Source organism: Staurois parvus, unplaced genomic scaffold (assembly GCF_062004578.1).
Source record: "Staurois parvus isolate SC_StPar_1 unplaced genomic scaffold, SC_StPar_1.0 ptg000054l, whole genome shotgun sequence".
Classification (NCBI taxonomy): domain Eukaryota; kingdom Metazoa; phylum Chordata; class Amphibia; order Anura; family Ranidae; genus Staurois; species Staurois parvus.
In genome coordinates, this window is record NW_028317850.1 from 6676188 (window position 1) to 6703988 (window position 27801).

Below are 27801 nucleotides of genomic sequence, written 5' to 3' on the forward strand. Positions count from 1 at the left end.
CTGCCTAGCAATTAGTAGTAGAGTTGGCAGCCTGCTACGCACACTTCTTCAGCTCCTCTCCTGACAGACCTAATAGGCAATGCAACATGCAATGGAAGGAGCACACACGGCAGACTGACAACTCTGCTGCCAAGTGCAGTAAAAATGAAAAATAGATTTTGGGTTTTCATACACTTTAAACAGAGGTTTTATGGACTTAACCAAGAACACAGATTTTTGTGTCACTTCTATTAAATGTAATGTGACAAGTAATTACATTCAACTTACTCCATCTTTTTTATCCCTTCCGAGAGCGCCATGAAGAAATTCCATCGACACATCTTCATTTTCATCCAGCCACTGAATAACAAAGGGCTCAAACCATCTAAAACATTGAGAATGTTCCAAATGAGATATAACCTCTCATAGAGGTACTGCCACTGTCCCATTAAACTAGCTTTCCAAGTATTGTACACATAAAAACTCTATTACAAGATGGGAAGAGGATCATTTTAGGAGGTAGCGAAAGAGTAATTTCTATACAAATGAACCAGCACTGCAGTAATCTTTATCTGTATTCAATAATCTAATCAATAACAGAAAATGATCACTAATATGGTATTAGTTGCTTTTGGCATAAAAAAAACTTGTAAATTACTAAGCATGACAAAAGTTTCTAGCTTGAGCCTAAAGGATTGATCAAGGAACACTGACCACATGATGTGCACATATATCTGCAACATATATGCTTTTCCACAACAAACAAGCAGGCTCAAGGGTCAGAAAACACAGTCAATGCTGCATAATTGGGTGGGATGGTGTATCGGGCATTATGATTGACGTGGCTCTTCATCGCTGCATGGCATGATTGATGGTGGATTCACATCATAAGAGATTACTTTTTTAATGAAAGCACTTGTCAACAGGTGCATGTTTCTTTACCAATGGCTTTTTTGGTGCATTAATAGGGGTACTATACGTACCCCTTACACATTCACATAGAGGATGCTGGCATCTGGAATCTCTCTTATTTTTAAAGGGGACTTCCAGATTCTAATAAGCTTGGACCAGTGTAGTTGGGATGAGGCCCTTGTCCTCATAAACATGGGGACAAAGTGCTTTTCTAGGGTGTTTCCTAATCACTCAGGCTTGCTGCTTGGATAAGAGTCTGGTATGGATTATGGAGGTAGGGGGAGCTTGCACAGTTTTTTTTTATTGCTTTATGCATTAACTCCATACCAGTCTGGTGTGGATATCGGGTCTGGGGGGGCCTATGCCATTTTTTTTTCCTCACAGGGTTCCCCTTAAAGTCCATACCAAACCTAAAGGACTAGTATGATAAATGAATGTGCTGAGCAGAGATGAGTCATTGGTTGTTAGGATGCTGGCAGGTTCCAGCTCCCTAACAACCAGGAAGCAGCTGCTACATTTCGTAGTGGTAATAATACCACTGCTAAATGTTTCACTTCATGGTGCAGCTGAAGGTTTGTTCAGCCAAACACTCATTTGTTCTGCTGTTCACAGAAGATTCTCCATAGACTTCACACAGTGCAGAAGTCTCCCTTATATTATTTCCCCTGCTGGTTGAATGTTCTTAGTCTATAGCGTTCAGCTATTTTCTCTAATGGTAAATCTTAACTCCCATGGTTGAATGTTTTTAAGGCTATTTTTCTCTTAGGATCCAGTATTAGGGAATGTTTCATTTGCCCAGTGAAAGAAAATTATTACACAACATTTACAGGGAATAATTGCTACACCTGCTTTAATATTATGATAATCACATTGCAAATGTTTCATAAATTAACCTCTAAGTGTAGATTCCTACAAACTGCCATCCCTGACTCATTCTCATTAATTTAGAAGTTTAATTTTCATTTGTAACATTTGGAACGCATAGAAGTCACCTTAAACTTACTGCAAAATATTAGAGCTATGTACAAAAAAAAATTTGAAAATTGGATGTTGCTGATTATTTACACTTCTTAATTGGTTGCTGTAGGAAACACCTTCACTCCACCTCCCTTGTTTACAAAAGAGATATCTCTGATATTATTTTAAAGAAAGAAAGGCCTTCATTTCATAAAACAAACAGCAATCAGCAGCAACCCCTAGCACCTAATGAGAAGTCATGTTCAATTAGTCTGCCTATTCTAAATTGAAGGAAACTAACTGCGTGATAAGAGATACAAGGCAGAAAAATACAAGTAAATATCCAAATTAAACAAGGGTCACTGTTTAAGCAAGCTAACTCGAAAGAAGATAAGTGTAAAACAAAGCAGAGTGAACTATCCTGGCCTGAACAAACACTATTAGCTCATTTAATGGCATTCGAACAGAATAAACTCCCTGATATTAATATGGCTGAATCAGACAGTATTGGACCATTTTTTGTAGTCCTAACCCACAAATCCCAATTAGAAATGAACAGCTATAATTTATATCCTCTTATCCCTTTATCTGTCTCCAGCTGAATTAATTTCATGTAGAAAATAGAGAAATCAGACTCACAGAGAATATTCCGGGACGGTATCCTTGAATGCTGTAAGTTCTCGCACATATTCATTATAAAACCATTTTACTTTGAAGTGCAAATTCATATAATCTGTACTCTTGCATAGACGGTGCTTTTCATGTTCTGTAATAGAATGATTTAAACACTTCATTGTAGTTCCAGGGTAACCATACATCATAACAATTTCATTGTTGGGATTATAGTGTAAATGAATACAAGGGCCTGCCACTGAAAGCCATCATCAGCACAGTGTATGAAAACACATCTGTAGTAACTTGATTAACTAAAATACCATTATTGGCTCAGTGTAAAGGGACCAGCAAATTTAATAGGTGAGACGTCATGCTAGCTTTCATTGATATTTTGGGGGCATCACAAGAGGAATTTCAGCCAATGGCACATTTATTGAACGGGTTACAGAACAGTATTCTGTTCATCAAAGTTTGTCACAATCTAAGCAAAAGGGATTCGTTTGTGTTTCTTATCAAAGGTGGCTTATTTTTTTAAACAAATATCAGAACAAGGAACAAGTGGTCTATTGTACAACCCACTCCTTATCTCTTTTTCAGATTTGTACCTTCTTTCTTTTGTTCTGTAGACACTGTTATAGTGTACAGGTGCAGATCATGAACATTGGTGCTAAGTGGGAGGGTCTGCAAATAAAAGTACCTAAGTATTGTAATAAGACACACTGCATCCCATGCCATCTCTTTACACATACAAAAATCTTTGCACCACCAGGAGTGAAATTAATGGGATAATTTTAAAAAGCAGCGGTCATACCACAGCCAAACTGATGCCTAAAATAAATAAATAGGCAGTGTAAAGATGGGCCACCAGACACACTTGGACCAGGTGCAATCCATGAAAAAAAGTACATAGGATACGCAGCAGGCAGTAGGTGCACTCAATAGAACTTACATTATAGTTTAATCAATGTCAAAATTTAAACAAATGAGCAAAAATGCTGTGTGATTTTGCACAAATTATTAAAATTCCTAGGTGTAAATGAAGCCTAAGGTCCTTATCTAACATGCATACATACACATACTTATCCTACCAGCATGGTTTTGGAGTGTGGGAGGAAAACCATGCAAGTGCAAAGAGGACACACAAACTTCATGCAGATAGTATCCTGACCTGGATTTGAATCCCAATGCCACAAGGCAAAAGAGTCAAACACTAGGTCACTGTGCTCCCCAGGTATCCCAAGTATACAGTACACTGGGTGGTAAGGTGTTATTTAGGGTCAACACCTTCATTTCCCTTACTTTATATTAATGGCATGCCTTTTGTCCAGTCTTTCCTGTATCTGCCCCCCCACGCACACTGGAAAGTAGTTGTTATAGGCTATGATTTGCATGCAGACACAAACAGGTGATAAATTAAGTGAATAGGACTTTAAAACTCTGTACATTAAATGCATGTAATCCCACAGCGTATGCTTTTAATAAACTGTATGTATAGAGCAGGCAGCTTGAATATGTGCACTGAACAACTATGCTGGCTGTGCTGCCTGATCTCACCTGTAAACCCCTAATAGCACTCACAGGCTAGTGCCTAGGGCAACAGGGTTTGTGTTGGCAGTACCAAACCTCAAAATGTACATATTGTGATAATGGTTTTCTTATTTAGTTTCCCTCTTGTGGACATTTGTTACTAAACTCACCAAAAGAACTATAATAGAAAAAATGTACAGAGCATTCAAACTCTCTATATAATTAAAAAAACTAGCCTCCTAAAGGAAAATTAAGATGCCTACAATAGCACATCAACAAATAATTTTGAATCAAACAATCATGACACAAAGGGAATTATTGCAAAGGCTTCATTATTCAAGTGTGCCTAGGGCAGCAAAATTGAGGGGTTTTCATAGCCCATTACCCCACAGCGGCTGCATAGGCTAATATAGTGATTTTCCTTTGACTGTTATCTTGGAAATGGCGGGTACTCTTATCCTTGAATGTATGATTCTGCTAAGACAAGGTTTGCAATTATTTGATGGTGCTTTATAGTGGCTGTAAAGGTAAAAGGTAAAATTCTCTGCATTAAGATAAAAAAAAACTTTTATATATAGCTCCCCCATCCCCAAGCTGATCTCGGTCCAGTGTTGTTCATATCTGCAGCAGCTCCTCCCCTGGGTCTTGCAGGCTTGGCTGAGAGCAGCAGAGGCCACTGACTCCTGCTGCTGTCAGTCAAAACTTGTAAGCAAAGAGCGGGGCCAAGCTGGGCTGTGTGTCTAAATAGACGTAAACAGTCCGGCTTGGGAGTGTGCCCTCATGGATGACCACCATAAGGACGAGGTGGGGGAGGGGCCAAGAATGCTAGTGGGGGACCCGAGTAGAAGAGGATTTGGTCTGCTCTGTGTAAAACCATTGCACGGAGCAGGTAAGTATAACATGTTTGTTAATTTAAAAATAAAAAGGGAAGTTTTACAATTCATTTAAATGCAGTTATTCTAGTTGCATAATTAATTTGATAAAGCAAACCGTCACGAAATGGAATATTTTTTAGTTAACGATCATTCTGTACATTTATCATGCAGAAAGCAATCAATAAGCATGTAGGGAGGCACTTGTTTGTACTTTAAACGCACTTAGTGTCTTGTCTCCTAATAAAGACATTAGGATAAAAGGTTTTGATTTTTTCCCTTGATTTTACTTCAAAGACTTTATTGTGATGTTCTTAATGTGTTTAAAAAAAAGTTTAAAAAAAAAGCTAAGAGTTCTGTGAACTATTTGAATGTGCTCCCTTAACGTGATAATTTTTTGCAGGTCAGACATGGCAAAGTAATTCAATAATAGCTGTCCCACAATTATAATTTTATTATTGCCTAATACTCTTCTCCCAACTTCTTTGCATGTGGTGAATGAATGAATAAAAGAATGTATTGCACTTACAAGCAGAGGTGTTTTCATGCTAAATATATGCAGCCTGATAGAACATGTGATAAATGAATGCAGTATGACTACTATCTGTGAAGACCAAAATATAATTGCTGCTATTAAACAGAAGGAACGTCACAGAAAATATTTTCCTGTCTACTTTTTTAACTAGAATTATGAGGAAAGGTGATAATTTATACAAGAAAAGTGACACTAATGATCTAGCATACGTTAACTTTACTTACCAGGCCCTATGATACCTGTTCTGCATTTACAAAATGGTTTAATGGTCTGTGTTGGGCTTTGTTATCATTACAATAAGCAAAAACAGCTTGCTTTCAGGTGCATTCCACATCTGAGATCAATCTGAGGCACTTTCCAATCATTACATTATATCGAACCTGCTGTTGCATTCCCATTGACTTGTATGAAGACAGAAAAGGAGTTTGGCGTGAATAAAAGCCAAAAAATGCACTCATGATAAATAGTTTGCTTAGCTGAATATGAAAGTTGATATATGAGAGCACTGAATAATTCAAATTGTAAAAGGAACCTACTGTTCATTGTTAAGCAATCCAATTATAGGAAAATATATAATCTTTCAAAAAAGAAACATTTTGGAGGAGGCCAAATACAAATGGGTCTAGCGTATTAAAATATCTCTGAATGAGAAGGTGCGGTAGTGGGATTCCATGATTTCCTTTAGAACTTTTCTTTCAAACTCCTTTAGAATTAGTAATGTTACAATGAGCTATCCAAAAAGGAGGACATTCTTTTGTGGATCATATAATATTACATATTTTCTAGAATGTGGAGAAAATTGAGTGTGCCATATGGCTGCTGAAATAACATGTGAAATAGTACAGATGGCTTAAACTGGCAACTGCCTATTGAGTAATTAATTAGGGGAATGAGAGGGTTAAGCATAAGAGCACTTTACACCTAGTAGGGCTGCCCTGAGCTCATAGGAGAAAGGGCACATGACAGGGTGGGCTGGAAGGAAGGAGAATGGTTAAGAACAGGTGGGAAATGGTTTAAGGATATGACATAAGGAGCAGGTGGTTATAATTTCAAAGAGGAGCAAACAACAAGGTGAGCAATCTGGCCCACCCTCTTGGTAACAAGTGTAGATATGGCTATGATTAGGAGAGCATGCATTTGGGGAAATGAAGTATGGGAAGAGGATGGGGAAATTTTGGGGCGTGTTGTACTTTATCAAGTACATCAGTAGTGGGTCCTTGATGGTGCCAAAAAGTAAGATCATTGGTCATGTTTGAACAGGTGGTTTAACCTTAATGGTCACAAATATGTATGATTATGTGGTGTTCATGAAGGAAGTACTTACTAAGGTTTATTCCAGGTAAATGGTGTACTCACTGAGCTGGTTGCTGGCAAGGGTTTTACTATGAAACTTGACATTGGGTGGTGTCAAGGACCTGGCTTTAATGCTTGTATACAGATTCTTGTATGTTTTTAAAGCACTGGCATCTAAATTGAGTTATTATGATACTGTTATTTAATAAAATCTGTGTCCATAATACTCCAATGAAAATATATTATGTAATATTGTATTATTTATGATGTTTAATGTATTTGATTTTGATGTTCAGCCCCCTCAGACCTAATCAGGTCAAGTTTCTTGCATATATTTCCAGATACCGAATGTTCATCCTAGCTTTTGTGTGAGGTTTCTGTTTATACACTAAAGTGTGGGAAAAACATTAATAAATAAGGACTTTTTACATTGTAGAAGTGCTAAAAATGCACAAAATGCATGCATAATCATATACAGGTATGTGTTCTTGTGCATTTGCCATTATTTTATTGGGCCTGATTAACATGCACAAATAAGATACATGACTTACCGTATATACTCGAGTATAAGCCGAGTTTTTCAGCACATTTTTTGTGCTGAAAAACGGCCCCCTCGGCTTATACTCGAGTCAACGTCTGCAGATGACATGCCGTCCCTGTCATCTGGACACACCCCCGGGATCAATCCTCGCCGGTGATTGGCCGCCGGAACTGTAGCTCCGGAGAGGCACACAGGCGCCCAATCACCGGCGAGGAGGTGGAGCTTGGAGAGGAGGAGCCGAGCGGCACCACGAAGATTGAGCGAGTGAAGAGGAGGAGAGCGGCCGGAGAAGGAAGACATCTGACCGGTAAGTGTGTACCATGGGAGAGGGAGGGAGCGAGCGAGCCCAGGCTGGTGCAGGGGTCACCAACGATGGGGCACTATTCCTCCCCCCACTGACACCAACGTTGGGGCACTATTCCTCCCCCCACTGACACCAACGATGGGGCACTATTCCTCCCACACTGACACCAATGATGGGGCACTATTCTTCCCCCCACTGACACCAACGATGTGGCAGTATTCCTCCCCCCACTAACACCAATGATGGGGCACTATTCCTCCCACACTGACACCAATGATGGGACACTATTCCTCCCCCCACTGACACCAACGATGGGGCACTATTCCTCCCCCCACTAACACCAACGATGGGGCACTATTCCTCCCCCCACTGACACCAACGATGGAGCACTATTCCTCCCCCCACTGACACCAACGATGGGGCACTATTCCTCCCACACTGACACCAATGATGGGGCACTATTCCTCCCACACTGACACCAATGATGGGGCACTATTCCTCCCCCCACTGACACCAACGTTGGGGCACTATTCCTCCCCCCACTGACACCAACGATGGGGCACTATTCCTCCCCCCACTGACACCAACGATGGGGCACTATTCCTCCCCCCTTGGCTTATACTCGAGTCAATAGTTTTTCCCAGTTTTTTGTGGTAAAATTAGATACCTCAGCTTATATTTGGGTCGGCTTATACTCGAGTATATACGGTATCTTTTAAGGGCTATAACTTGTTCTATCCAGGAAATGTTCTTCACATGGTTTATATACATATATTCACTTGCTTTAGACAGAGTTGTAAGGTGTTAGAAAGATTTATACCCTGTGTGGGCATTCTGGATTGGCAAATTTTAAAGTCAAACTTTGCTTCAGTCCAGTTTTGGGTGCAAATTGGGATGCTGTTGGATAAAGCAACTAACTTTTAACAATTAACTTTTAAACTAGGAAGGCAGGAAAAGTCATCTAAATGGAAATATAATGTGACAGTGCAAGGCCCTGCCACTACGTGAGACTAAGAAATGTATATGGAAAGGATATAGGATTTTCAAAGTTATGGTTTGAGGGGCTCCAGTGTATATATTGAGTGGAGAAAGTGGTGTTCTGAGCTCTCTCATAGTTTTGTAATCCCATATCGGGAGTTTGAAGGTTATGACTGTGATCTAAAGCTGTATATGCTCTATATGCTATTTTGTTTCTTCTTATATTAATAAAGTATTTTTGGAAAAAAAAAAAAAACAATGTGATGACCCACAAAACAGAAATGGTTTTACAGGTGGAGGCCACTGACATTTTTTCCCCCACTCCTCTTTTCTGACTGTTTTTCACTAGTTTTTGTGATACCTGGAACCTACAAAGGTTGCACAGGCAGTCCAACTCCTTCAGGATGGCACATCAATAAGTGCCATTGCCAGAAGGTTTGCTGTGTCTCCCAGCACAGTCTTAAGTGCATGGAGGAGATTCTAGGAGACAGGCATTTACTCTAGGAGAGCTGGACAGGGCCATAGAAGGTCCTTAACCCATCAGCAGAAGGTTTTGGTGGTGGGTCAATGATGATCTGGGGAGGCATGTTCATGGAGGGATGCACAGACCTCTACAGGTCAAAACCTTAACTTTTCTTTCAGAATCAACATTTTCTATTGGACAGTATTCTACAAAATACATCCCAGGGCCATTGATTGCAAACAAAATTTGTTCATTTGCACACACAAAAAAGTATTTTTCCTAACACATTCATTCAAGACCATGTTGCAAAAATGAATACACCCCAATGAAAATCAAAGGAACAAAGCTACATTTTAGACAAAATTCTAATTAACATGAAATTCAACTATAGGTGAGTTTACTGATTCATTAAACAGGTGTCCAAAAGACAGTCGATTATAAAAGGGCGTTACTTAAAGAAAACCCCTTCCCTTTTCATGCTGTCAGCAATGGCACCACATGGAAGAGAAATGTCACAAGGCCTGAGAAAGAAAATTTCTTTACAAAAGAAAGGTAAAGGCTACAAGATTAGCAAAGTTTACTTATCAGTCAGAATACTGCAGCAAAAGTGATACAAAAACAAAGATGGAACTGCAACCATCTTACAGAGATGTCCAGGCCGTTAACACCTCGACAGGAGCATCTTCTGATGAGAAGGGTTGAAGAAAAATACCATGCAGGTTCACTGCAGTTAGGTAAAGAAGTAGAAATCCAAACTGGGGTGATTGTTTCCACTGACAAAATGGCATACACTGCAGAGGAATGGAATGAATGGGTGTCATTCACAAAGGAAACCTCTCCTAAAGCCCATGCACAAAAAAGTCCACCGAAAATTTGCCAGGGCCCATGCTGAAAATGAAGACTCCTGGGACTCTGTACTCTGGAGTGATGAGACCAAGATAAATGTTTTTGGAACTGTATGGCGTTGCAAAAGGTGAGGAGTACAAAGAAAAACTCATGGTGCCTACAATTAAACATGGTGGTGGCAGTGTCCTTCTGTGGGGCTGCATGAGTGCTGCTGATGTCGAGGAGCTGCATTTTATTGATGGTATCATGAATTCACAGATGTATTTCTCTATATTGAAAGAGAAGATGCTACCATGACTCCATGCCCTTGGTCATCATGAGCTTTACCAACAGACAATGATCCAAAACACACATTTAAGGCCACTGTAGCATTTCTGAAGAAGAACAGCAATTCAGTGGCCAAGTACAGTATGTCTACTGATCTAAACCCAATCAAACACCTATGGGGAATTCAGAAGAGACAAGTTGAGCATCACTCTCCATTCAGCATCCAAGCTCTAAAAGAGGCCGTTCTTGAAGAATGGAAACAGATAGATGTTGCAATATGTCACCAACTTGTACATTCCATGCCTAGAAGACTTGGTGCTGTCCTTACAAATCATGGAGGTCATACAAAATACTATATGTAGTAGTTTTTGTTGTGGGGTGTATTCATTTTTGCATCAACTAATTTGAGTTAAACTGAAGATTTTGTAATCTAAGTTATATTATCTAACTTGCTTTCATGCAATGAGCTAAACAAATGTCCTAGAAAACTCAGTGTCAAAACTTTGGAAATTGTTCTTGTGTTTGAGATATTAAGATCTTACTTTTCAAAAGGGGTGTACTCATTTATGCTGAGCACTGTGTATGTATATATATATATATATATATATACATACACACACACACACACACACACACACACTTGTGCTCAAAAGTTTGCATAACCTGACAGAAATTGTGAAATTTTGACACTAATATTGGAAATATTACTGATCATACCAAAAGAATGTCTTTTATTTAAGGATGGTGATTATATTAAGCTATTTATTATCACACCAGTTGTTTGGCTCCTTTTTAAATCATAATAACAGAAATCACACAAACGGTCCTGACAGAAGTTTACATACCCTGGAATGTTTGGCCTTGGTACAGACACACAAGATGACACACAGGTTAAAATGGCAATTAAAGGTTAATTTCCCACATCTGTGGATTTTTAAATTGCAATTAGTGTCTGTGCATAAGTCCTCATGCACACTGGACGTTTTGATAACGCTGGTAACGTTAACTGTGTAAACTCACGTTACAAACGTGAGTTTTTCAGCTTTTTTTTAGCATTTTTGCAGTAGCATTCTGCGGCGTTGTCTGGGTTTTTTTTACCCCAAAAAATTGGGGGGGGGGGTCCAAAAATGCTGGTTTGCTGCATTTTACCGCATTTTTTAGCATTCAAGCTTTTTTACAGCTAAAAAACTCCTCTAGAAATCCACTAGTCCTGGGTTTTTTTTTCCAGCCAAAAAACGTTGATTACAGTCTATGTGTATATGGACACATAGGATAACATGCTGGGGGGTTTACTAGCTGTAGAAAAAAACATCAAAAACCAAAAACAGCAGCTGTAAAAATGTTAAGTGTGCATGAGGACTAAATAGTCAATAAGTACGTTAGCGCTCACATACCAATGCCACAAAAAAGCTCGCTTACAATATGCCCAACAACACCTTGACACGTCTCACCAGTCTTTTTTGTGGCATTGGCACGGTAAAGGCTTCTTTCCAGCAACTTGACTATGCAGCTCATTTTTGTTCAAGTATTGTCGTACTTTGCTCCTTCAAAACAACCACGCTGTCTTTTTCCAGAGCAGCCTGTATTTCCCCTGAGGTTACCTGTGGGTTTTTCTTTGCATCCTGAAAAATGTATCTGGCAGTTGTGGCTGCAATCTTTCTTCGTCTACCTGACCTTGACTTGGTATCCAGAGACCCCTGAATTTTCCACTTTCCATTTTTAGACTCAGGTTTTCACACAGAGTGGTGAGTGGTGATTCTTTTTTATACCAAGTCATGTTACTGACCTGTTGCCAATTAACCTAATTAGTTGCAATATATTCTTCCAGCTCTTTATTTTAGTACCTAACAAACCAAATTTTACTAACCAAAGTTGCCAGTTTTTTGTTGCTCTGTCCCAACTTTTCTGAGATATGTTGCTGCCATCAATTTCCAAATTACCTTGTTTTTTCCTTAAAATGCTACACTTTCTTAGTTTAAACATTGTATATGTTTTCCATTGTAAAAAAATACAGATTTAAGAGATTTGCAAATCATTGCATTCAGTTTTTATGTAGACTTTACAGTGTCTGAACTTTTTGGAATTGGAGTTGTCCATATACAATAAAAAAATCCCCGTGATCTGTTTATGATTATTGTAAATCTACTCCTTAACTGATTTCTTGCTGCAATACAGCATTGACTTTAGGAAAGAATTGACATTATAGCAGGAATACAAAAGGTTTGCATGTTATTGATTTCAAGTCTTTGTCACACAGTCATAAATAAAATAAGAGAAACAACTCATGTGCTAAAGTTCATATATATATATAAAACAATTCAGACCTGTTAGGCTCCCACCCAATATTGGATTATGACACGCACAATGAGTGTGGAATTCTCTCCAGGACTAAGCGTAGGAAACTACTTTAAAATGAAAGCATATATTGCCATTTTAGCAGCTTGTTCATTTTCCTACCGATCCTGCCAGATTTAATCCCAGCTCTCTATTGATTTCTGCAAAGGAATTACTTCTCAGATGGTCATATCGCTTTTCATCCATGGAGATCTCCATTTATTTCACTCTTCGTCTGTGACTCCAATCATTTTGATATGACTAGTAAAATCCTTTCCCCTGCTGTACCAAAGCTTAGGTCTTTTTTTTTTTCTATTGTGCTGTGTATCTACTCGTGCAGAACGTAAACTGGAACGCTATAATTCATAGATTTGTGATAGGTCTTACCTTGCTGGTTTTGTACGTAATTTTATATTTAGGCTATTTTATTGCTTTGCTTTTCAAGGCATTTGAAATTATATTTTTTTTTAGGGAATGTAACAGTCATTTTTCAAATGTATTTTTAGCTATTTCATTTCTTGTAAGCACCAACTACTTAAAACCCATACAATTTTCAAACAATTATAACCCTCTATAGTACAAAAAAAAAAATATATATTTTTGATCAGTCACCTGCATGAGTCTAGCAAATATATAACCTTTCAGATGCAGATTCTCTAGCCAAGCTCTACTCGTGACAAAATTAAGTCTTGTCACAGTGCCAAAAGATTCTGGTGTCACCCAGGATTCTCCTCCTTGCAGGTTGAAGGGCTCTGTAATGTTTGCTCTGAGCAGAGAAAATTGACTTTGGAAGGGACAAAGTCTGAGACCCTGGCTCCATGCTTCAACCAGCACACTGTGCAACTGTGCCAAAGCCCTATGCAAAGAAGAAAACTAAAGTACAGGGCTCCACCTGAAAGACAGGATAGTGCCACCCAGAAGAGGGTGAGCCAGCACAGCTAAGAATGTGTTTGCACAGAGTTTAAGATGATGGTCTGTGGAGAAACAGACAGAAGCCTAAGACTGAGACCAGAGCAGCAGTATTGTAAGAGAAAGCCAGGTGGCTAAAGTAAATTGCTTATGGAAGTGGAGTGCTGGTCAACCTCCGCAAGGGTAATCCTTTTGTATTTATTAAACTTTTTAATAAAACATTAATACATTTTTAATAAAAGTGAGCAAGGTTGCCCTAAAAAAGAAGACCTTGAGCTAAATTCCTGTGGAACGAGTGAGAAATAACTGCTGCTTTCCGCCATGGTTTGAATGAACCTCTCTCTTCTATATCTTTCTTTTTCTCTCTCTTCTTTCTCTGTTTCCCCTCTATTCTTTCCTGTTGATTCATCTTTTCTACAAATTATCTCTGTGCCTTAGTTTACCACTATTATAGGTTTTAGGGTCGAATAGACACCATAACTTTGTGTAATGTTTTTTTCTCTCAAAGTTGGGCTTGATGCCCTCTGGTTCCACTTCTAATATCTCAGTTGTTACTGGTCTCTGTTTTAATTCTACAAATATCAGAAAACCATTCTCGTGTCTAGGTCCAGTCTTTCTTGACCTCCACTTGCTCATTGTTGTTTCTCGTATTTTGCCACAATTCGATGCTGTACTTTGTACTATATTGTATACACTTTTCTGATATTTCAGTTATTTGGCTCTGTATATATCTGCCATCTGTCAATAAAAACCTTTGTTAAAAAAAAAGAAGACTTTGGCAAGTGGATGCATCATTAAAGCACTGAATATTTGAAGATAATTCCCATATTAAAATATACATGTGGCCAAACATATTTGGACATCTCATTTCAAACCATTATTATGGAGATGGCCCACCCTTTGCAGTTATAACAGCCTCAACTCTTCTGGGCAGGCCTTCCATGAAATTGTAAAATGGCAATTCATGTCCATTCAGTCAAAGGAATATTTGAGTGTCAGGCATTAATGTTAGATAAGTCATCCTAGTATAGGGAACTGTTATTTTATACACTAGTTGTGGTTTGTTTACATTCATATACAGCCACTACCATAGAGGTCCCATTACAGACATGTCCCTAGGTGTGCTTCCTGCCCCTGCAAGCAGGTCAAGAAACCCCAGGATGTTATATAGTTGTTTTCCAGGAAGTATCAGGCAGAGGGTGCCAGCCTGCCATGTGCTGTGTATCTGGGGGGAACTGTATGGTGATTCTGTGAGTATTGATCCAGATTAACAAGGCTGCTATCTATCTAGTTGTTACTGAAGCAGATTAGGCCTGCTTCTGTTATATTTCAATTTCTGTATTGGAACCCTAATATCTCTATAAGAGAGAGATTTGTGGTTCATTATCATTATTCTATTTACACACTGCAGAATCCTTATAGTTGTCTATATATATATATATATATATATATAGATCAGTGTTTTCACCTGCATAAGACTGTCAGGTGAACTTTCTGTTAATTGCAGTGTATCTTCGCAGCCTCTTTGCTTAAAGCCATAGCACCCTTATTGGTCTGGATCTCCCTTTAGCTAGGATTAGCATAGGGAGCGTTGGATAGATTAGGCTAGAGGTAGGTTAGGCATCCAACGGCCACTTAGACAGATAGAGGCCCGGTTGCGGTGACAGCCCAGTTTAGGGATAGGGACTAAGAGTAAGGAGAGATAGGGCATTTTATCCTTTTAGGTGATGCATCGCTGATCATCAGACAAGCAGTGCATTCATCCGCATAGAACGGGTTACTTGGACACCATCGCAGCATCTGAAGTGGAAGCGTGCATCTTATTGACTCTCACCTCTCCAGGGGCCCCTGCAACCGGACTGCGCTATAACTCATAGTTGGAGGTATTCTGTATACTACATGCACATATACCCGGGTATAATTGCAACCTCCCAATTTATGGTAAATTGTAATACCTGAATGTTATTCTTATGCATCCTGTTTTATGTGGCTGCTTTATATAAACTTTGCATTATTCTCATACAGGTGTGGTGACATGTTTTCATGTTAGAAATATAAGCTGGGTGCATTAATACTGCTATGTATAGTTACTTTAAGTTGTCTACCTGTTACATTCTTAGAAAGGGGTGAGTCTCCTCAATTGTAGGATCCCTATTCTAGGTGGAGGCACTGCCATTTGTATTATCACAACCCCCTCTTCCATATAGCGAAGGCTCAGGATTGCCTACTCATATACAGGTTAGCGCCATAGCCTGTTTGGTGTGGGCCATTTCACATAACCCCCCCCCCCCCAAAACAGGGCTACACTAGCATGCAATCAGCATTTTAATTCATCCCAAAGTTGTTCAATAGGATGACTATACAGGCCACTCTTTTTCCTACACACCAAGCTTCAAACCAAACTATTTGTTTATGGAACTATTTATATGCACATGGGATCAATTAAGTTGGAACAGAAAAGGACCTTCCCCCAAACTGTTGCCACAAGGTTGAAAGTGACAAATGATGTCTTTGTATGCTTCAAAATTAATAGTATGCCTCACTGAAAAAAACTAAAACTTAATAATTTGGAGAGGTCTTTGCATACTTTAAGCCATATGGCAAAGTAACCAGGTTTTCAAGGAAATCTATAAATTTGAGGTCTATCTTTCCTTCTGAAAATTCCAGTAACTTGGCTGTCACTGACTTTAAAGGAGAAGTTCTTTTGGCTGTACTTCTCCCATGGATCACAGGAGTGCAGATCTTTCTGCACTCCTGTGACCCGTTTTCAGCTGACAGCGGGCTGAAGCTCACTGTAAGCTAACATCACTCAGCTGGTCCAGGCTGGGGAAAGATCACGACTTTAAAGTCGGGATCCACCCCACAGTCTAGAATGGCACCTAGCTCAACCTGTCAGCAATCTGCTGAGAGTCTGAGGCAGACGCTCCCTACCCTTCCACATTCCAGTGCTCCAGTGAGCGTAGGGTGGTGGTGGGGGTTGGAGAGCAGACAGCAGCGAATGACATTTATCACTTTCTGCTCACAGCGACAGTGAGAACTCAGTGATCCGCGGTCATGTACGCAGAGCCGGCGGGGGACAGATGCAGCACTGGATCGATGATGCAACCACCTAGGCAAGTATAATTTGGGGAAAAAAAGAACCCCAAACTTCACTTTTAATGCTTTTAGGGAATGTCATGGAATGATCATGCAGCAAGTAAAATTGGAGGGAGTTCAGAGCTCCTAATATGAATGCTTGTTCTGGGTAAGTGACTTAAAATATTCCAAGTTATTGCATCAGAATGACAGGAAGGTGAGGCCAGTAGTAGCAGCATACATATACTCATTAAACTTTCTACATTATGGGAAACATACAGGCACTAGTTTGAAGTTACAGCTTCAGAATGCACCATTATGTTATGTAAAACTTGCTAAGAAATAACCCCATACTGCAGCATCAACATGGCAAGGCCTGGATTCTTGTTGTGTCCAGCCCTGATAATCTTGCAAAAGAGGTTAGCACTCATTTATTGTGTATTACAATAAAGTGTAATGCTGACACTCAAAGTGATGCTTTTTAAAGTAATTAAAATAACTTGTTTTCATTGATGCTGTTTCTACAAGTTAAGCTTTTCAAAGAACTCTTTCATAAATGCATCACCAATCTAAATACTGGCATGCTACAAAGGAAATTTCAACGTCCTCTAGAAGGGCGAAATGTCGCCCACTGAAATACAATGAAGTTAGTATTCTCTGAGTCTCTCGATCCTCTTTTGCATTTCTATGCGAACGTCAATGCTTCGTTCATCATTAGATTTCTTATTGCATCTGATAAAAGTGCATATATAAATGTACAATAGAATTACAGAATTACAGTTCTGCGACTGACAATCCCCAAGTCACTGCTTCAGTTGCAATGCACAGGAGATTTTATCAAAAGCCTTCAAAACAGAAAGTCTAACTAATGTTACAAGGTGATATCTGTAAAATATGTGTTGAGTTCATCAGAGGTTGTGTAACCTTCTCAGAGGATAAATAACAAAAACTTAACAAGTTGGTAAAGATACAGTCTTGCAGAATGCCATTTGCTGGGGAATTACTTTGTTAATGGCAAAGGGGTGTCCACATAAAGCTCTGTGCATGTTTCATTTGCACAGTTTCCATACTTCTGGATTCTGATGTTGATATTAAAAAGTGAGAATACTTTCACACTCAAAATGCATATTGCACATTTACTAGCATTACTAAATGATCACCAATAATTACTAGTGACTGTTTCTGCAAGGGTTATGTTTGGTGTTCATACATACAGTACCTCACAGTAGTGAGAACACTCCTCACATTTTTGTAAATATTTTATTCTATCTTTTCATGTGACAACCAGGGACGGACTGACCATTTGGAAACTCGGGCACTGCCCGAGGGCCCGGGGACAGTAGGGGGCCCCATGAGATGCCCCTGGTACCTTTTTCATAGGCTTTTTTGAGTTTGGGCAAGGACACAGGTGCCCCATGATCCCCTATTGCCTGGGGGCCCCATGAGTTGTCAGTCCGCCCCTGGTGACAACACTGAAGAAGGGGTGTACTCGCTTCTGTGAGATACTGTATCTAGCAATAGGCATTCTTAGCTGAAGGACTGTAGATTGTCATTTGTTAACTGAATTCTGTTGGCATCTGTGGAAATCTATTGTTATTTTGCTCTTGTGCAAAGATTAGCCCTCTCAGGAAGTGGGCAAGAAGCATTTGTCTACTTTACAAATGATCATATGCTTATTGCTTACTGTGGAATGATAGCTCATTGCAATAGAGTAATAGATAGATCACATTTATGTTTAAAAGTATAGGAAATCAACCTGAAGAAATCTGAATTAACTGAACTATCGTTTTTAAAATTATATTTTTATTATACTTTGCAAAAGCTATTCATTGATTTAAGTTAATTGTCACCCTGATCAGGCGGTCTCCTCCTGGTAAGGTTACTATCTTTATGTCCATGATTGCCTTCAGAAATCCTAGGCCAACTGTTAGTAGACTGAGGATATGTACAATCTACTGTAATACAGTAAGTTAGGGACCACTTGACAGGGCTCTCCACCATGTGAGATAGCAGTTCTTGTTAAAAAACAGTTTTTGCTAACCTTTGCAACTTCAGTAATTTATAGTTTAACCTATAATAAGAGAAATATGGGGCTGCCATCACCGACCTTCTTCTAAAGATGTAATTTGCTGAACCTCTGGCTTCAATATTTTCTTAGCGTCTGACTCATAACAAGTGTGCAGATAAGAAGCCAAAGTAAGGTCAGGAGTCCTTATGTGCATAGTTGTCCTAGGCCAGTGACTCAAAGCATTGAAGCAGCAGAATTAGCAAGACAGTCAGGCAACTAGCATCTGAAGGAGATCACTATAATAGCAGCTTCTGTTTCTCTGCCAAAAGAGATCAAGCAAGCATACCTCACATGTCTGTTCACCAATAAGTGGGAATTTTAAATATTTTACTTTAGCATAGATTTTTGTATTAAATCCAATTGTTGATATTCTCATGCATGCTTCATCTTCTGTCATTTGTGAATTTAAAGGGAATTTGTGATAGTATTCAATGTTTTTTAGATACGTTAATGTGATTAACTTATAGCAAATACCGTTTATTTGTTAATGTCATCAAAAACTTGACAATGTTCCTAGTTTTTGATAATATATGTATATATGGGGGCATATATGTATAAATTTGTTGTTTGTGTAGCAAGGCTAGATAAATTTAGTTATTTAGCTCTACTGCAATCAGGGGAGCTGCTTGTGATTACTCTGGTCTGCTCTGAGTTTCACAGGTTGTTTGTTTGGCTGTTTCCCTCTGTTTTCCGGATGGTTCTAAAAAGTAGTGGGCTGGGAGAGTCAGATCTCCAGTTTGAATATTTATATGGTCCCAGCCTCTCCCTGGGGAAGGGTTCCCAGATCTTAACTGGGAGTGAGCATGAATAATCTGAGGCCTGGAGTAAAGGGGTTCTTTTCCTGGAGGACTGGATCCCAGCCTGAAAAGCTGCTGCCCTTCTGGGCAGTCCAGCTTTGCTTCTTCAGTTGCTCAAGTTCCCAGCTGTGCTAGCTGGGAGGCTTATTCTGCCGAATTTTGCTGGACCTGACTGGGGATTTCTTTTTGGGGATCTGGTCTGAAGAGTTCGCGGGAGAAATGTCTGGCTCATACTGCAAGGTGGAATCCAACTGCACAGAGTCATTTGTGAGTACAGACTGGTGTGTGAGATCTCAGGGACTGTGTTCTGCTACTGTCCCTCTTGCATCAGAGTCGGCTTGCATTTTAACCACTTGCCTACTGGGCACTTATACTGCCTTCGTGCCCAGGACAATTTTCAGCTTTCAGCGCTATAACAGTTTGAACGACAATTGCGTGGACATGCAACACTGTACTCATATGAAATTTTTATCATTTCTTTCACCCAAATAGAGCTTTTCTTTTGGTGGTATTTACTTGCCACTGGGTATTTTATTTTTTGTGGTATAAACAAAAAAAAAGCAAAAAATTTGAAAAAAAACAAAAACCTTTTTTCTTTGTTTCTATTATAAAATATTGCAAACAGGTAATTTTTCTCTTTCACTGATGTGCGTTGATGAGGCTGAACTGATAGGCAGCACTGATGGGCACTGATGAGGTGGCACAAATAGGCGGCACGGATGCTGCTGCACTGATATTCAACAATGATGTGCACTGAAATGCGGCACTGACTGGCAGAACTGATGGGCACTGCTGGGCAGCACTGATGGGTGGCACTGCTGGGCACTGGTGGGTGGCCCTGCTGGGCACAGGTGGGCGGCACTGGTGGGTGGCACTGCCAGGCACTGATCATCAGAGCACAACTGCTGGTTATCGGCAGTACTTTCCTCACGATGTGACAGCGTGAAGAAAGTGCAGCCGATAATCGGCAAATACATTTACCCGGTGATCTGCTGTGTCATTAGACACAGCTGATTACGTGGTAAAAGGCAGCAGTGATTGGCCTTTTACCACATCACGTGATCATGGAGATCGCCGGGGCGCACGGGAGGGTGCGTTCTGGGAGGATGTCATATGACGCCCTCGCAGAACTGGACAACCGCGCTGTAGCCGTCATTCAGCTATAGCGCGTTTGGAAAGTGGTTAAAGTGGCCATTGCTCATGGTGTCCCTGTGCAGCTCAGCCCATCATTTGCTGCTGCAAGGACCATCTTTAGGAGAAAAGATAGGTGTCCTCAAGTTATTACTTTCTGTTACTGGAGTATCCCATAGTTACCCTATACCCATCCAAGTGTGCTTGGCTGCTAGTGCACTTATTGGGGAAAGAACCTTGGGAACAAATCTGTGGGCCCTTTGGAGGGTGAGCGCTACATGCATTCAATCTGTGCTTCCTGCATAGAAGATTGTGTTTTCTATTCTTCTTAATACAGATTTTGGACTGACTGTGTATACGCCTTAGCGTAAGTCAATTTGTACCATAAAGGTCAAGGCAATGCACAGTGCAATAGTGCAAAGAGAAATACAAATGTTTTTCTAATCATTATGAAATATATCTATCCTGTAATATTAAGGACTAATATTTTAATATTTAAATTTAAAGTTATTGTTGTGTAAATGTGATTCAAAGCTCAAGCAAACCTTTTTTTAGAAGAATTTGCATGGATTCCAAACTTAAACATGTTAGTGAACCACAATCAGTATATAATGTGTGGCAAGGGTTGTATATGGCAGGGAAAGGTCTGCATGGTTGTTTAGGCAGAGAGAATAACAAACAGATAAAAATCATTCCTGATTATCTAGTAAAAAAGGAAAACCTTGGCCATAGAGCCCTGCTAAATTACAAGCAGCTCTTTATCTCTCCTCTCTCAAGAGACAACAAGAAGAGCGCTTAAAAAAGGCCAGCGCAAATGATATGGTACTTATATGCATTGCCTGTTTTCTGTATATTCCCATTAAGTGCCGATTGTGAAAAAAAGCATTCTTCATATTCTGGACTGTAAGTGGGAAATCACAGCAAGAGATGATGGTGGACTCTGCGGATTCCTCAGATCTCATCAATTTGCAATTAATTGGCAAACTGACATAACGCATAATTTTGCATTACAATGCAGAATTTCTTGTCATTTGTTATACACATGATCATCGGGAATGTGCACTTTCATCAAGCAAACATAATATTCTCAAGTGAATAACAGTGTTTGCCAGGATACTTATAATTACACAAAGTGTAGAGAAAGCAAAAAAGTTCTCAGCCTAACTTGTGTTCTATACAGATATAACTGTATTTTCTAAATACAATTATTTGGCACACTTCTTGCCTTCAAAACAAGATCTCTGATACACACACATGCATTATATATATATATATATATATATATATACACACACAAATGCAAACATACTGACACTGCAAATGTACTTTCACTAACATTGAATAATTGCTTTTTATGACAAGTTTAAAAAGCAGCCATACTCCTGCTTAAAGCAGAATTCCACCCAAAAAGGGAAGTTCTGCTTGTTGGCATCCTCCCCTCTCCATTGTCACATTTGGCACTTTTAAAGGGGGAAGGAGGAACGGGTACCTTGTTTTGACAGGTACCCACTCCCACTTTTGGCTGAGTTCCCCGTGGAGATCTCCAGCCCCTAACCTTCTTCCCAGTGTCATTAGTATAGTTTCAGTGCTTTTTATTAGAATTTATTACAATTTTATTTTATTATTGATCACTGTATTAGTGTCTTGGGATGTCAGTGGCAGTTAGTGCCCCCCCACCGTGTCCCACTGCAGTCCCACTATAAGTCGCTGATCTCCACCATTATTAGTATTAAAAAAAAAAAAAAAATCCAGTATATATACCACCATTTGTAGATGCTATAACTTTCACGTAAACCAATTAATTTACATGTACTGGGATTTTTTTTTTTCAGCAAAGACATGTCGCAGAATACATTTTGGCCTACATTTATGAAGAAATTTGATATTTTACTGGATATGTTTTATAGCAAAAAGTCAAAAATAGTTTTTTTTTCAAAATTGTCAGTCTTTTTTTGTTTATAGTGCAAAAAATAAAAAAAAGTATAGGTGATCAAATACCACCGAAAGAAGGCTCTATTTGTGGGAAAAAAGGATATAAATTTCACTTGGGTGCAGCATTGCATGACCGCGCAATTGTCAGTTAAAGTAACACAGCACTGTATCGCAAAAAAAACGGCATGGTCAGGAAGGGGGGTAAATCCTCTGGAGGGCAAGTGGTTAAGGAAATTGGCTGTGGTGCGAACATCGCCTGACACCTGGACATACAAGTGTCCTTAATAAAAGTCAGCTGCTACAGTATTTGTAGCTGTTGACTTATTAATGTAACTCAATTCTAATTAATAAATACATAAAACAGTGCTTTTTCTTCAGCAGATCTAATTTTTTCAACAAATCTGAAAATTTGCTATTATATTTGTTGGCAGATCTTTTTGCTCTGCAGAAAAACACATGATTATTGGATCTGAAAATTCACAGCTAATAGGGGTCGAGTTAGAGCACAAGCATATGGGTGATTTTTAGTAGCTTAATATGTACCTTAACTCAAAAACCAAAATTTAATATATTGCAGCTTACTGGTCCTTAACCACTTGCCCTCCAGATGATTTACCCCCCTTAATGACCAGGCTTCTTTTTGCTACTCGGCGCAGCACTAATTCAACTGATAATTGCGCGGTCATGCAATGCTGTACCCAAACGAAATTTATGTCCTTTTTTTCACACAAATAGAGCTTTCTTTTGGTGGTATTTTGTCACATTTTTATTTTTTGCGCTATAAACAAAAAAAGACCGAAAATTTAGTTAGTTATAAATTTAGGCCTAAATGTATTCTGCTACATGTTTTTGGTGAAAAATCCAAATAATTGTATATTGATTGCTTTGTGTGAAAGTTATAGCGTCTACAAACTATGGTGTAGATACTGCAATTTACACCATTTTTTTTTGCTATACAGCGCTGCACTAGTTTAACTGACAATTGCGTGGTCATGCAATATGGTACATAAATTACATTTACATACTTTTTTCACACAAATAGAGCTTTCTTTTTGTGGTATTTGATCACCTGTGTGCTTTTTATTTTTGCCGCTATATACAAAACATTTTTGAGAAAAAAGTTTTTTTTTTTTTTTTTTTTTAAAAACTATATTTTCTCATTTCTGTCATAAAAAATATCCAAAAAAACTAAAATTTCATCATAAATTTATGCCAAAATGTATTCTGCTACATGTTTTTGGTTAAAAAAAATCCCAATAAGTGTATATTTATTGCTTTGTGTGAAAGTTATAGTATCTACAAACTATGGTATAGATAATGCAATTTACACAGCTTTTACTTTCTGACTGCCCATCACATTTCTTGAGGTGCTAAAATACCAGGACAGTACAAACACCCCCAAATGACCCCTTTTCAGAAAGTAGCCGAAACTATAGGGAAACTGTTGAAATGTTTGCATTGACCCTGTGCCGGTATGTAAACAGCGGTTGCACCATGCAAGTGAGGTAAGAATTACTGCCCTTGATATGACATTCGTGGCATACCTCACTTGCATGATGCAACCGCTGTTTACATACCAGCACAGGGTCAATGTGCACGCGTGCACAGGAGGGGGGGGTGCAGGGTGATTTTTTATTTTTTTTAAGTTATTTTGATTCTTTTAATTGTTTTTACACTGTCCCTTTCATTTTTTTGTAATGACTTTTAATGCTATCACAGGGAATGCAATGGGCATTGTTGTCATATATTCTATTTTGAGAAATCTGGGGTCTATCAGACTCTAGATATCTCCTCTGCCCTTACATTATCTAATCAAACCAATATCGGTGTGATCAGATGCTTTCCCAAATTACAAATGGCGATGTTTATATCCTGCAAAACTGAAGTGATGAAATGCTTCAGATTTCTTAGGCTATAAAGATGATTGGCACTATTCTGGTCTCCAATCAGCTCTATGGTCAGCTGGCAAAAACACCGGCTGTATTCTCAGGTTCCCCCAATGGCACGGGACTGCCTGAGAAGGCTGTGGAAGACAACAGGGGGGGAATCATCTCCCACTGCTTGTAAAAGCAATCCTGCAGCTAATTAGCCACTATGATTGCTTTTACATGAAAGCCAATCACCAGCTGAAAAAAATTATACCAGAATGATGCCTGCAGCTGTAAGCATCATCCTATTATAACCATTCAAAGTCCAGTGATGTACCAGTACGTCGCTGGTCCTTGTTGGGTATATATGCCATGTTCTTATAGTTTTGTTTGCATGCAGCCTGTGAGCTGAATGAAAAAAAAGAGAAGAAATCTCTGCCAGAAAAAGTGTGTGGTATGCCCACCATTAGAATATACCGCCCTGCATCCACCCACTTCTAATGGTGGGTAAACATTAGGTCGTACGGTGCAGTTCCAAGTTTGTATAAATGCCTAAATAGTGGCACGCTTGAATAAAAATTGTCCACGTATAAGTGGTACCCCATATGGAAAAAGGATGACACCAAGTCCAACTATCTTGCCACTGCTCCCCATGTAGTCTGGGCATCCGTGGGGCTCCATGTGACTATCTTTTCCCTCGTAAATCCGAAACATATATGTATAGCCTGTTGCCCTCTCACAGGTCTTCTACATCTTGACCCCATATCTGGCACACTTCATGGGTAGAAATTGTTTGAATGCAAGGCGGCCAGAAAAATTAATGAGGGACTCATCAACGCAGATGTTTTGCTGGGGACTAGACATCTACAAATTTTTGCTTAAGGTGATTTACAAGAGGCTGAATTTTGTGGAGCCGGTCAAATTCAGGGTCACCCCGAGGACGACAGAGTGTATTGTCGCTGAAATGCATAAAACACATTATACTCTCATATCTATGCCTGGCCACAGCAGCAGAGAACACAGGATATGATGAACTGGGTCTGTGGACCTATACAACCACAATTAATTTTTTTTAGTAATGCCCATCTTGAGGGTAAGGTCCAAAAAAAATGTAAATTCGGAAACGGTAATGGGTTTCCATGCGAATGGTCTGGCAAGGTTTGAATTTGGGTTGGTGGCGATAAATTGTGCATATAAATTGCTTTAATCCACAATCAATGCATACAGATATTCCATGAAAAACAGCTCCAAAAAATCAAGGGGAGTAGTTAAATTTGCTGTTTTCACCTGAACTCCAGGTTGGGCAGTGAATGGGGGAAGTACGAGTGCTGCAGAATTTGTGGGCTGCCAATTGGGATTTGCAGGCACATCCGGAAGGATACTATCGGCTCTATGGGCCTGTTAGCGAATTCTTGGTGGTTGCGGGACAATACTTGTGCTTGCCACCGCACCAGCTTGTACTGTACTTATGGGACTTGCCACGTCACCAAGTGATACTGCAGTGCTGGTATGTGAAAGACCAGAATGTACTAGGCCGCTGGTGCTCATGGCACTAGTACTGGCACTCTGCTGCATATGAGAGTCATCAAAATTTACCAGCAAGTGCTAGCAGAGATCAGGCCTGATTCTGCGAACACTGCGGTTTTGTGTGCAATGTATCAAGTAACAGTGACCTACTGACACTGCACTTGCTGAGGGAGAAGGGGGGGGGGATAAGCATAGTGGCTAAACGCAGGTGCTGACAGGTGCCGGGGCTGATCCCGCTAAGGCTGTGTTTTTGGGAACACTATACTAATGTGAACACTGGTATAGTGCTGATCTGAACAAAGATATTGATCCGTTCAGACACTATACTAGCAATGGAGGTTAATTGTGTATGAGTGTGTTCCTGGCAATCAAGGGGTTAAATGTGATTACTGGTGTACTGACGGGCAATCTGACGCTATCTAGGAGGGGCGTGAAAAACACAGGAGCGTGAATCACGTATATATATGTGATTTTGTGCACCCGTGCCGCCTTGTAGCAGTATTATAGGGCGGCCAGGAAGCGGTTACATAAGCGGTTTGTGTTACAGCGCTGTGTTACTTTAACAGACAATTGCGCGGTCATGCAACACTGCACCAAAATTAAATTTACATCCTTTTTTCCACATGAATTGGGCTTTCTTTCGGTAGTATTTGATTTCCTGTGCGTTTTTTTTTTTGCGCTATAAAAAAAACCCGCCAATTTTGAGAAAAAAAACAATATTTTGGACTTTTTGCTATAAAACATGTCCAGTAAAAAAATGTAAAAATCAGATTTCATCATAAATTTTGGCCAAAATATATTCTGCGACATGTCTTTGCTAAAAAAAATCCCAATATAGGTAAATTAATTTGTTTACGGGTAAATTAATTGGTTTACATGAAAGTTATACTGTTTACAAATGGCAGTATAGATACTGGATTTTTTTTATACTAATAATAGCGTCGATCAGCGACTTATGGTGGCAATCAGTGACTTATGGTGGCGATTAGCGACTTATAACGGGACTGTGTGACTGCTGCGGACATTCTGACACTGAGGGGAACTGACTTGGGGTCACTGACATCCCCAGTGACACCAATACAGTGATCAGTGCAAAAAAAAGCACTGACACTGTACTAATGACCCTGGAGAGGAAGGGTTTAACATTAGAAGGCAATCAAAGGGTTAATGGTGTGAGGGGACAGTGTCACTAGGGGGCGGGGGTGTGTGCTTCACTGTAAGCACATTGATCTGGAAGGCTGAGCTCATCCATCCAGATCAGTGTACCCTACCCAAACTGACAGGGAAGAGAGCTGCATTGAAAACAATGCAGCTGTCCTCTCTGTCAGTGTTTGCCAGCAATCGCTGGGTAACCACCGGCCAGGACCCAGTGATTGAAACCTGCGGCCGTGCTTCGTGCCACGGGTAGGGCAGGTGCGCGCCCCCCTACCCCAAAATGCAGGATCATGTTTATATACGTGATCCTGCACACAGAGGCCACCTTGCCGCAGTATATGTACTGTGGGTGGTCCCCTAGTGGTTAAATGAGGAGACTCCAGTTGTTTCATTTTACAGACAGCCGGTTTCATTTATTTTCACCTGTTGTGAATGACACACTTCCTGTCCTATGGGGACACTCACGTTCTCCACTGTATCTATACAGGGAACCATTGTTTTGTTACTTTCTGTGAGCTGAAAAGAATCCTTGATTTGTTATTTAAAGGCAAATATACTGTGCACCTTGCAAGGGAATGTTCCCCAGATCTTAGTGAATGTGGAGAAGCTTTACTTTATAAAGCATACCCAATCATGTGCAAAGAAATTTAAAAAAAACATTGTTTGCACATGACTGGATAATGAAAGTCAGCAGAGTTTCACTTCATTCACTAAGCTATGGGAAAAATCACTTTGCTTTTAGTATATCAACTCCTTTATTTCAATAAATAGGTAATTTCTGTACTTGCTAAAAGTGTTTTTAGTCTGATAAAACTAAAACGAATTAAGTCCCAGGTAATACCGGTGCGACTTGTCATGCAATTTGATTGTTTTAAATCATGACAAGTCCCTATTGTCCATAATGGAAGAGGTCATA

The 27801-nt window shown here is 39.6% G+C and overlaps 1 protein-coding gene across 2 annotated transcripts in view; it reads right to left on the minus strand.

Moving 5' to 3' along the window:
• LOC149470057 (protein unc-13 homolog C-like) overlaps positions 1-27801 on the minus strand; it is a 434551-nt gene that overhangs the window by 180662 nt on the left and 226088 nt on the right. For both annotated transcript variants that reach the window (XM_089668057.1, XM_089668050.1), the window contains exons 14-15: positions 2488-2614; positions 268-364 (exon numbers count right to left, since the gene is read on the minus strand). In XM_089668057.1, coding sequence (XP_089524183.1) covers positions 268-364; positions 2488-2614 — 224 coding nt within the window. The remainder of the gene's footprint in view (positions 1-267; positions 365-2487; positions 2615-27801) is intronic.